Here is a 12,495-nt window from a genome sequence, read left to right on the forward strand (position 1 = left end):
AGCGCTTGCCTTGCATGCATGAGGCACTGGGTTCAATCCTCAGCACCACACAAAAATATAAATAAATAAAATAAAGATATTGTGTTCATCTACAACTAAGAAAATTTTGAAAAAAAAAAGTATAAAATTATTTACTTACACTAAAATTCTTGCAAAATTTATGTAAATCTTTTTAAATACTCAAAATAATTGATCATAAAAATAACTTGGATTTGGAGTTAGGTTGCATTACTATTAATATTGCCATGATAAATGAATTTTTACTTCTCTTGATGAAGGTGATTCATTTCATTATTGATGGTAAAGTTTTGTCCTGTAAAAAGTACTCATGTAATTTGGTGTTCTTCTCTAAAATTTCTCTTATTCCCCTGATCCCTAGTTCTCTTCTTTTTTTATTATGGTCCAGGCTTTTATCACTTAACTTCTATTACCTACTTAAATAGCTCTGTCCACCCTCTATCATTTAACCTTCCCCCTTCAAGCTGTTGATGACAGATACTGCTTTGCAGCAGGGGTGTATTATATAGTGTGAGTCCCAAGTTGTGCTACGTACAGTTATTGACTGATAAGTATTGCAGTTAACATAGTGAACTTCATCTGTTCATAAGGCATGAAATGCATTACTACCACATCAAAATTAATGTTAGGAATATGCACCCACTTCTTCCCCAGGTTAATCAGCTTCGTGGCATCCCCAAGCTTCTACAGCTACTCAAAGTCCAGAATGAAGATGTACAGCGAGCCGTGTGCGGGGCCTTGAGAAACTTGGTATTTGAGGACAATGACAACAAATTGGAGGTTGCTGAACTCAATGGGGTACCTCGGCTGCTCCAGGTGCTGAAGCAAACCAGAGACTTGGAGACTAAAAAGCAAATAACAGGTAGTGCTTACTGAACATTACATAGCATAGCAGTCAGCCCAGCCAGATACGTTATGTCATGTGTTATTCTTAAGTTTCTTGGAACAGTTGATTGATGAGCTCATTGTTATCCAAGAGATGCCTTTAAAGGAACATTGTTACCTGCTGGCTTAGTGCCCAGACTCAAACCATATCTGAACTCTTTTTTTCTAAAGAGGAAAATATTCTGAAGCCTTTACTTAATATTTTTCATTAGAAACCCTATGTACCTTTGACAAAAGTCTTGAAAACAACTTCTTGACAAGAGTCACTACATGAAAATTCTGCATAAATTCACTAACAGCCAGATTTGTAGTTTGAGAATGTGTGGGGTTTCAATGTTGTCCATATTTCCAAAACATTCTTCAGGAAACTAACAAGATCCACACACAATTATTTTTTATTATTTACCAGTCAGCCAGCTTGCTGGACCTGTACAAGGAAGGTGAAATGGACAAATAGTTTTCCAATGTAGAGGGTATCAATTTAATCAAATTAGTCAAAATTCAAGAAACAGCTGGGCACATTGACACACTATAATCTGAGTGGCTTGGGAGGCAGAGGCAAGAGAATCGAAATTCAAAGCCAGCCTCAGCAATGACAAAGCACTACGTAACTCAGTGAGACCCTGTCTATAAATAAAATACAAAATAGGGCTGGAGATGTGGCTCAGTGGTCAAGTGCCCCTGAGTTCAATCCCTGGTACCAAAAAAGAAAAAAAAAAAAAAAAACAAGAAACTGTTAATCCTATCTTTCCATCACCTGAATCCCTCTTCAGTAATACCACCATCCCCAAAAGGAGAATAAAGAGTGGCTAAATGCAGTTTTTAGTTCTCTACTTCATATTTCTGTTTGAATGCTGATTTGAATGTGTCTGCTTTCTACCCAATGGATAGAGAAGATGAACTATCCAGATAGAACTAGAGCAAGACCTTTAGTAGTACATCCTTGAAGCATAAAGACCAGGCCAGTGTCATTTAAATTAATTGGGTAAATGAAAGAGGAGGAAATGGTCTGTGGTTCCCACATAAACCACCCTCACTGCTGTCACCCTCAGCTGTCTCCTAAGGCTCCCTGCACACATTCCAAAGAGCACAGGACGTGTTGCCGAGTGCAATCATCAGTAGTATTTTCTTGAGGAGCTTAAGTATCATCAGTGTCTCAAAGAGGTGCACAAGCACTTTGCAATGTAATTATCAAAGAAACCTTAGGTTTTGAGGTATTATTAGGATTAAATCTTAGTTTTATTGTCAAGGAAACTAAGGCTCAAAGAAATTAATGGCTTTTACTACATCAAATAAAAATTGGTTTTCAAAAATGTATTAACAGTTGACAGTGCTCTGATAGATGCTTTAAAAGGAAGAGCTAACATAAATATTGTTGTATATTGAATATATTTTTGCCTTTCTGTCTTCCATACCTTATTAGACAACTCTTAAATTTTTCTACAAAAAATTTTTGTCATTATGTCTTAGTTAAAATATTTTTCTTTATTTTGATGACATATTTTAATTGTATAAAGCTATGTGAAGTTGTTCTATGCTACCTTCTGCCAGTGTGTCCCATGAGAGATTTCTTTTCATATCCATGATTTATATTAAAATATTTGTAGAAATTAAGAGTGAGCTCATTCATTTGGCCAACATTTCCAGCAGCCTTTGGGCACTGAGAAGCACAGTCCAGGAAGGTTGTTGATTTTTTTTTTCATCTGCTAAAGCATGAAAGATTATGTGATGGTTGGAATAAAAATAGAAGTATAAACTTTACATTTAGAACCCAATATTTTCTCCATTAAATGTAGTAATGAACCACAAGAGAGAATCAAACAGAGTTTCCTGCTTTAGAGCCAGAAAAGATTCCATAAAGCAGGTATGTCTCATTGTGGGTCTTAGAAGAGGGGACAGGCTTTAGGTGGACGTTCTGAGGAAGAATGAAAGTTATTTCTAGCAAGATGAACATCACTGGAAAGCAAAAAGGAAAAAAATAGCTGCTTGATATGTAGAATAAACCTGGAATATAGAGTGGTTGAAGTTAGGGTACATAGAAATTGGAAAGCTGGGGTGAGAGAGAAAAAGAGAGTATGTGTGTATGTATGTTTCAAAGAAGTAAACCATTAAGCCACTCTTCCTCCTCTCTTGTACAAGTTAAAGGAAACTAAAGTCAGAGAACATTCTGTGATATAGATGCCATAGAAACCATCCAGAACATCAGATAATCTATAGAGCTGAAAAATGGAAATTGATTGTACAAACCCAGGGTCTGCAGTACAAGCCAAAACTCCCTACTGGAGGGTGTTCATTATAATTGAACCGAATTGATACTTGGACATTTAATGCAAATCCTTCTAAATAATTCCTTTTAGCTTTACAAATAGAAGAGCTAAATAAGTGCTTTCTGGGCTTCAGAAATAGTTGACTTAATTGAGACACATTTGAATCTTTGTTTAGAAACATAAAGCAAGTAACCATACATGTGAATCTTTTCTGTCGGCCTACTTCATAGACCTTTTGTTGGGTTCCTGTTATGAGTTAATTGCTCAGCTAGGGCTGTCTTTCATCTGGTTCTCCTGCCAACTCCATAACGGGTGGGAGTATAATTGATGATATACACATGATCAATGTGAGCCTCAGAGACAGGAAATAAGTTGTGCAAGGTTACACAACCAGTAAAGAGCAAAGCCCAGGTTTGAACCTGGTTTCATCTGGATGTGTTGCTCTATTATGCCATGTACTCCTTTTGAGACACATACTGACTCACTTTTTATGTCTTTGGGAAACAGCTTGTGCTTGAGACTCTTGACTCAGAGAGTTCTGTCCAGCTCCTCTCTGACCCTTCCTCACTCTTCTTGCTTTTGCCTTGTCTGTTCTCTGATTCAGAATTGCACCTTGCCAATCTATCCTCCTTTCTCTGCTTGTAAGGATTTCTTTTTAAAATAAAAACACTGTCCCAATACTCTTCTTAGTACCAATAAGAAAAAAATCTGAACTCCAGGACATACTATACAAAGATTTTTTGATGTAGGCCTGATGACCCTTCTAGCCACGGTTCTGAAATATTAAAATGCCTGCTGGTCTGTCCAGTGTGTTTTCTGTCTTGGTATCTTTGTCTCTGCTGTTGCATGGGCTGGAGTCCTTCTCCACACCTTGACTCCCTGGAGAACCTCTTATCCTGACACAGATCCACTTCTGTGAAGTATGTCAAGTGCCATCCTTCCATTCTTACCCCCTCACGTTTTGAAGGAAGGGGCTTCTCTGAACTATTACTGCATCCTTTAATACTGGGCTGCCACTTACGTCATGCCCATATATTTAATTGTGGTACCAACTATAGCTCTTTTAACTATGGATGTCTGACGGAGTGTAACAGAGTCTTGTGGTCTTGGTATATCCAGATGACACACAAACAAGAGAGTAGGTGAGTTTTAAGATAAGACCCTGATTTTTCTAGCCAAAATATTTTTTTTAAAAATAAACCATCTATTTCTATGTATGCATGAAAATTCAGCATCAGAATTTTATTCACTAGGAAAGAACATAAACTCAACCTTTTGGCACCAGTTTAGGAGGGAAACTTTCATTTCTTCTAATGAAAAGACTTCAGGACCAAAGATAACCAGCCCCCCTTGCCCCATAAGATAGTTCTTTTGGTCTTACGAGGCAATTGTGGTACTCTTTCTGTAACTGAAATGAGAACAGCACATTCTGGTCTTAGAAGTTTGTCTTAAAGGTCACTGAGTAGTAAGTGCACATTGCTGGAGTGAGCAGGCCTGCACCTTGGGTTAAAACAGGTTATGGTAAGAACAAAGCAGGGATTCTTGCCCCTCCTATGCATGCTTATAAGGAAGAGTCAGGGGATGATTGTCAGTAAACTTTGAAAATTCAAATTTACCTCTGCATATTTTTAGAAAGATTCTATTGCTGCATTTCAATAAAACATCAAAAATGTTTTACTATGAAATATTCATTATTTATCATTAAACATTGTATATTGTTTTAGTCTGCACTCAAAATGCACAACAAAGTGTTCTGGGTTTGTGTATGACTTGGAATAAATAGCCTTAGCAATAATATGATATTCCAGGCAATATTAACAAAATTTAGATGGAAGGAGCAGTAAATACATCTAAGGGAAAATTTAAAAAAAAAAAAAAATCCTCCTGCTGTGTACTCACTTTGAAAACCAAGGTTAAAAAGAGCCAGCTTTCTCTCCTATTGTCCTGTCACTATTATCTCCTCCTCCTTCTTCAATGAAGATAGGGATTCATTTAATATAAAATATGTAAGTTTTGCTACCCAAAAGTTAATCCAGATTCAGGAATTTAGTTTAAAAACTATATTTTCTGTCCTAGAGGACAATATTAACAAAATAATGGGTTTTAATATCTGTAAAATCCCTTTACTAAATACCTATTTTTTTCAAATCTCACAGTTGGCAGTAAACTTCTGGATAATGGGGTCATTGTCTCTTTCATAATTGTTCTAATAGTGTGTCTTATCAAAATCCACATCCCTTTCTTTGGGTTAGAATGAGAGCTTAAAATTTCAGGCTTACCTGCTGCAACCAAGAACTGTGATGGAAACTTATGAATAAGCTGACCAGAAGTTAAAAGTGACACAAATGGAAACCTAAATACTAAACATTACATTAGTGAATCTGATCATTGAAATGGACATACATTCAGAATCATCTAGTCTTCTGGTTTCCTAAGGCCAAAAGTTAGAATTTTTTTTAAAATACAAATCCTAGGCTCCATCCTGAGATTCTGACTTAGTAAATTTGGGGTATAGCCCAAGTATGATTCTGATTTGAGTGTGATTCTGATTTGTCACTGGATTCATTTGGAAGCTGCTACTCTTAACACTAATTTCATTATAAATTCTTGTCAGCATTTTGGTAAGGGATGAGCTCATTTTTACCCAGTCCAGTGATCTTACAAATAGGTCTTTATGTTTTCTTCAAAAGGAGCTAGAATCTGGTTCTGGTTTCACCCTCCCATAGTTAGACAAAATGATGGCTAGCTGTTTAAATTTGCCTTTCTTCAGTTACTAGACAACACGCATTCCTGTTTGTATTTGCCTTAATATCATTTGGTTATGTGTTAAGTGTTTTCCCTATTTTTCTACTGGTATCTCTCTTTTTAAAAATTTATATGTTCAAAGTGTTGACCCTTTGCCTCACATTGTACATATTGTCCCAGTTCACCGCTGATTACTTACTGATTTTGTATGTATATGTGTGAGGGTATGAGCATTTAAGTATATAACCCCAAATCTCTATTGAGCATTTTGGCTCTCTCCCAGCTTCATGCCATCCAGAAATTTGATGGCCATGACATTTCTATACAATACCCTATACTAAAAATTCAGAAATTATACCCAAACTTCTCAAACCATATACTTCTGTAGAAATAATGTAGCATGCCAAGCTATAAAGAATATTGACTGTTAAAGGAAAATTCCATTCCCTTTGTTCACATTAATCCTTGTTGGTTTTATTGTAAGGTGTGCTTTTCCTTTGAGTGCCCTGTGTGGTCTTTTATAAAAAGAGGAAATGTCATTATGCTTCACATTTTTAAGCCTCTGGCAGGCAGAGACTATTAATTTGTTTGCTTATTTAGAACTCAGGAAGCTTTTCTTTTTTCTTTCAAACTTTCTTTTGTAGCTTAGTAACCAAAACTCAGTTTCAGACTCGCCTTTAAATTGTCTTCAGCCACCTTCTGAGTTTTATTTTATCTGTCCCCCTTCCAGGGCCCCTTAAGATGAAGTGGGAGGAATGAAGTCATTGTGTTGCAAAACCTGTGGCTGAGGGACTGCCCCTGACTAACTCCAGTTTGATCAGGAAAAGACTCCCTGTAAAACAGAAATCAGTCCTCACCAGACAGCAGACCCACTGCCACTGCATCTAATGGAAGCTAGTGTAGGCTCCAGTGGAAATTTGGTTGCTGTTTCAAAAATTCCTTTTGCATAGCCAAAGCCAGCTGTTCAAGCCCAAATGACTGTATTAGGCCCAAAGTATTCTAATTGATTGGGCCAAATAGAAGTATGGGTGAATAATTACCAGTCTTTAACCATGCAGACTATTATTTCATTAAACTAAAATATGATATCGCCACTTAATTCAGCCAAGATCACCATGTTTGCTCAGTTAATAAAGTAGATTGCCCTCTATAACTGTGCTCTCCCTTCCTTAGGACAGACAATACAGTAAATTTAAGACATAAGAATTAGCTGGGCATGGTGGCACACATCTGTAATCCCAGCAGCTCAGGAGGCCGAGGCAGGAGGATCTCAAGCTCAAAGCTAGCCTCAGCAACAACAAGGTGCTAAGCAACTCAGTGAGACCCTGTTTCTAAATAAAATACAAAATAGGGCCAGGGATGTGGCTCAGTGGCCACATCCTGAGTTCAATTCCTGATACCCCCCTTCCAAAAAAAAAAAAAGGAGTAGGAATTATGCAGTGGGAACAGGGAGAGGAAATGGTAAAAAGGAAGAATCATCCCTTCTCTTTCTGTCCCCTCACTCTTTCCCCTTTCTTGAGTGACAGTGAGTTGGGATGAACTTTTGAGGTAGGAAAAATGACCAGGCAAGTTTATAGCTGCTGGGAGTCACTGGTATAGCAAGCAAAGGCTACATAGTTCTTATACTGAATCCAAAGAATTTGGGTACCTAATTTTTAAGAAAAACAAATTCTAAATTTATATGCTACTCTCTACTCTCTCAGTACCAAATTCAATATCTATCTTACAATTGCACTGGAAAGTATGGATAGACTATTAATATCTTCTGCTTGGCTTATATAATTTTCTCTTTAATGGGGGGCAGGGGATGATTAAGAAGAAAGGGAAGGTTGTATGAGTGAAAATGTGGTTCTAGTCCTTGACCAGTACTTAGACCATGTAAATTGGCAGATAGAGAAGATACAATATTCTTTTCTTTCCTTCAGTATCAAACTATAAAATGAGAAATACATAAGGTATCCAGCATAAATTCTGTCTTTCATTGCGTAGGTCTCAGTGGACATTAATTGGTGATGTTGACCAGCCTACTGTTGGCAGGCCTAGAGAAAGACTTTCTACAGGCTCTTCCTGCTCTGAATGAATGGGAGGCAAATGTCAGGTGAAAGTTACAGGCAGTGCAGAGCAGGAGGCAGGAAAGACAGTCTCCCCCTGTGTCTAAGGGAGAAAAAATAGAACTCTTGAAATGTCGAATGCTTAGTTACAATTGGACCATTTCAAGCCGCCCTGTTGATGAGTGCAGAGTTTATTATCCCAATGAGGTCAGCTTTGTAGGGTCTTTTAAGAGAAACAGGAATCAAGGTTTCAGCATTTCTGGCTCTTATTCACACTTCCTAATTAATTTAAACCTGTGCATTTTATATCATAAGTTATATATATGTAATTGTTCTTAATCAGCTTCTGTTGCCATCTAACGAACAGGTTCTTCCGGTTGAGAATGGGGCTCTTGAGCCCCCCTCCACCTCCTCCACCTTTTTGTCCTGGAGGCAAAAGTATTACCTGGACTTTCCAGCAGTTGTTGTGACCCTGCACTACACGTTCCCATGGTAACTCTGTGCTTTTTCTAGGTTTGCTGTGGAATTTGTCCTCAAATGACAAACTCAAGAATCTCATGATAACAGAAGCCTTACTCACCTTGACTGAGAATATCATCATCCCCTTCTCGGGGTGGCCTGAAGGAGACTACCCAAAAGCAAATGGTTTGCTGGATTTTGATATATTCTACAACGTCACCGGATGCCTAAGGTAATGCTACCCCCCACAGCCCCCCTCAGAAGGATGATGTAATCAAAATTAGACAGCCCCAAAGAAATATATTCTACCTTTCAGTTCTTTTCTAGTTACATACTTTATTTATTTTTTTGAGAGAGAGACTATGAATGGTAACTGAGGGAATTTATTATGATAAGATGTTGATTTTATCTCCAGTTAATCACACAGCAATACATATCAAATAACACTAGTATGTAAAGCATTATGGTAACTACTGAAAGTTGTACAAAGATGAATAAGACATCCTTAAGGAACTTTTAATTTAGCAAAAGATATATATGAGCAAATGAACTGGAATCTAGCTGTAATAAAATGTTTAGAGGCCCAGTTCTCAAAGCATGGTTACTGGAATGTGCTAGAATTCTCAGGTCCTGCCTTAGACCTTCTGACTCAAAAATTTCCAGGGTGGAGCCAAGCAAGCTAGTTTTAAGAAGCCTTCCAGATGATTCTGATGGATGCTGAAGTCTGAGACTCAGAGTATCAGAGGTACAAGTGAACCTTGCAGGAACACAGAATAAAGGACCACTCTGCCAGCCAAGCAAATCAGAAAGGCACCAGAGAAGAGGTGCCAACTGAGCTGACCTTATTGGACTATTTCCATAGTCAGAGATCCTTTAAGAACAGAAAACCAAATTCTCAAAAGGCATATAAAGGTGCCTAAATGGGCCTCCTCAAGTCCATCATCTGTACTGCCCACTAGAATGGCCTTTTCTAGGGCATGTTTGATCAATCACTCACCTGCTCAAAACCATTTCATGTCTTAAAATTTCTGTGTGACTGCCATTGCCTTACCATGTAAAACAGTTCTTAACCTGCAGACCTTTCCCACTGAAAATGGCAGAAACCAAACTCAAACTTCCTGAAACCAAGAAGGGCTTCACTGACTCATGTGACTGAGGTATGGAAGGTCAGTTGGAGAAGAAAAGGAAGAGGACCAGGAACTGTGGCCCCACAGACCAGGATGGAAATTTGGCATCCTGGGACTTACTCTTATTTAAGTTGTAACTTACCTGTGCTTGCTCTTCCTCTGCATATTGGTCTTATTCTCTACAAAGTCAAACACGCCTTCTCCATTAAGCAGATACCCTAATCATAGGGAGTCCTTGCTTAACCATGAAGCAGAAAAAATTCACTCCCTATTTCAAGCGACTGTGCCAATCACACCAAAGTTTTAACCCTAGCCCTGTTTCAGAGAGGTGCATATCATTCAAGCCACCATTGTCTGAACTGGTCAAGTCTGGGTCAGATGTCTGCTTTATAGCAAGGTCTGCTTCCAGAAGAGGGATGGATGCACTTGCTGGACAAACAAAGCAGAAATGGAAGACACCTTCCTTCCTTACAGCATGTGCAACAATTTTCAGTTTATCTCCAACCTTCTTTACTACTCTTTTTCTCACAGACACACTTCATATCCCACAAAGTACTTATTCTTCCTTAAATATTGTATGTACTTTCATGAAGTCAAAGCTTTATTTAATCTTATTTGCCTGATAAACATTTTCTATTGTTTGCCTGTGGAATACTTCATCTCCTAATCATTTAATTCCAAAGATAAAGTTTTTTCCCTTTTCTGTGAAACATTTTCCAGCTTCCCCAGCAAAAGCCATTGGTTATTCTGAGGATTCAAACAGGAATTCATAAGCAAGTCACCACTGTTATAGATTTTATCACATTACTATTTTATGATGAGCTGCTTATATACCTTTTATGCTACATTTTTAATTTCTTTTTTTTTAATATATACTGGGGATTAAACCCAAGGCTGTTTAACCACTGAGCACATCCCCAGCCCTTTGGGTTGTTTTCTTCTTTTTTTTAAATTTTGAGACAGGGTCTCACTAAGTTACTTAGGGCCTTGCTAAGTTGCTGAGGCTGGCCTTGAACTTGTGGTCCTCCTGTGCACCACCATGCCTAGCTAGATTGTGAGTTTCTTAAAAGTGAAACCTAAGCATTTAAAAAAAAACCTTTAATCTCTAACATCTAGCATGGCATCTAGCATGTAATAAGTAAGCATCAAATATTTGAATGTAATAAATTGAGCAAATGAAAATATGTGGTAAATTGGGTGAGTAATCAAGTCTGGCAAAAGTATGGAATTTGGTGGAAAGTTATCAACAGTAGTTGGAAACAGAGGAAGTAAACATTGTGGGGGCCTTGGGGGTCATGTTAAGAACTTAATTTTTTTTCTTCTGTAAGCAAAATTATCTACTATGGATGTCAGATAGAATAAGTTATATGAGAAGAAGAAAAAATATAGTATTAACAAGAAAGGTGTATTGAGAATGTGAATAACTAAAAGGCAAAGATGTTAGAGATGTAATTGGTTCCCCTTGAGAACAAGAAGCAGAAGATGTATGTAGTGTAGATGAAGTGATGCCCAGACTTGCACAGATTTTCCAAAATATGTAATAGCTGAATACACTCCAGTTAGAATGACACCATTTTAAAGTTTTGTAAAACAAACTGAATATTGGTGATGACTTCCAAAATCAGAATATAGCAAAAATTTGGGAAACTGAATGCCATATTATATATGCTTATTATAATACTTGTCCTTATTTCATCTGCATATTTAATTTACAACCATTATAACATTTATTGTGTAGTATATTTGAGAAATTGTTCTAAATGCTTTCTAGATTTTTCTCAGTTTATTCTCAGCAGCAATAATTACAGAATAGATTTTCCCTATTTTATAGATAAGGAAACTAAGGCTCAGAGAGGTTAAGTGATTTTATTCCCCCAAAGTCATATAGCTACTAGTAATAGATTGGATTCAAATCCAGGAAGCGTGTCTTCAAAGCCAGGGTTCTTAATTTAGATACATTAATGTTTGTCAAAGGTCCACAGACTGCTGACATAAGTAAAAAGGAATCTTTGTTCTTTTCATTCTCACATCACAAGGTCTCATCAACCAGTTTATAGTCAGACTCGATTCTCAGTATGGTATTATATCTGCATCTCAGAATTTTTGTTTTAGAGTTTTTGTGCAAATGGATCTTTGCACTGCATTTCATACAATCAGAGAAAATACAAAAGATGAGGTACTGGGAAGTGGGACATCTTTTCCAAGAGAGGAGACAGCAATGTAAATGACTTCAGGATAGGTGTCACAAAGGATATAAAGGCCGCTAGGATATTCAAGATGTTAGAATGTAAGAAAAGACTTTTAAGGAACCTCTCATCAAATAGTGTCAATTTCCATGACAATGGAGGTTATCTATTGAATAATTGGTTTTTTATGTCTCCAGTTTACTCAAAAAAGATTTTAAGACAGATATTGACCAGTTAATAAGAGTCTTAGTTGCATAAAAATAACACAGATTTAGCAAATACATTAATTGCTACAAATTTATTTGAATATTCTCTCTCCCAGTGGGTTCAGAGCCAACCATGAGCCTAATTAGCAACATGAGTAGTGTGTTTGGCATTGTGTTTGACTCAGATTACTGTAAATCCCTTCAATCTACTTTGGAGAAGTCACACTGACTTGCCATTGATATCATTTCTGGTCTGCATAAAGCAGTGGAGCTGAGTGAATCTGCTTTGCAGGTAAGATGTTTGCTTTCATAATGAACTTGCAGCAGCAGCGACTCCAGTACTGCCAGCTGGGAGCTGCTGCAGTGAGACAGCATTCATCTAGAACACGCACAGCTGCTTCTTTGAAAAGACCAGCACCAAGTGTCAGGTACAATGTATTTGTCAGGCATCAGATCATTTATCCACAGGATTAGTGTCTGCCTGCAGTAGCATTTCCACAGGCCTTATGTTTTCTTCAGGTCCTTTGGAATCACATACTTTTTCTGACTGA

General features: G+C 37.4%; 1 protein-coding gene across 1 annotated transcript in view; it reads left to right on the plus strand.

The window, feature by feature from the left end:
• The window catches only part of Pkp2 (plakophilin 2), a 72,215-nt gene that overhangs the window by 32,523 nt on the left and 27,197 nt on the right, over nt 1-12,495 (plus strand). Inside the window, exons 5-6 of the mRNA XM_027934179.2 lie at nt 673-880; nt 8,480-8,657. Of these exons, the coding sequence (XP_027789980.2) occupies nt 673-880; nt 8,480-8,657 (386 nt within the window). The remainder of the gene's footprint in view (nt 1-672; nt 881-8,479; nt 8,658-12,495) is intronic.

Source organism: Marmota flaviventris, chromosome 3, assembly GCF_047511675.1.
Source record: "Marmota flaviventris isolate mMarFla1 chromosome 3, mMarFla1.hap1, whole genome shotgun sequence".
In the NCBI taxonomy this organism is placed as follows: domain Eukaryota; kingdom Metazoa; phylum Chordata; class Mammalia; order Rodentia; family Sciuridae; genus Marmota; species Marmota flaviventris.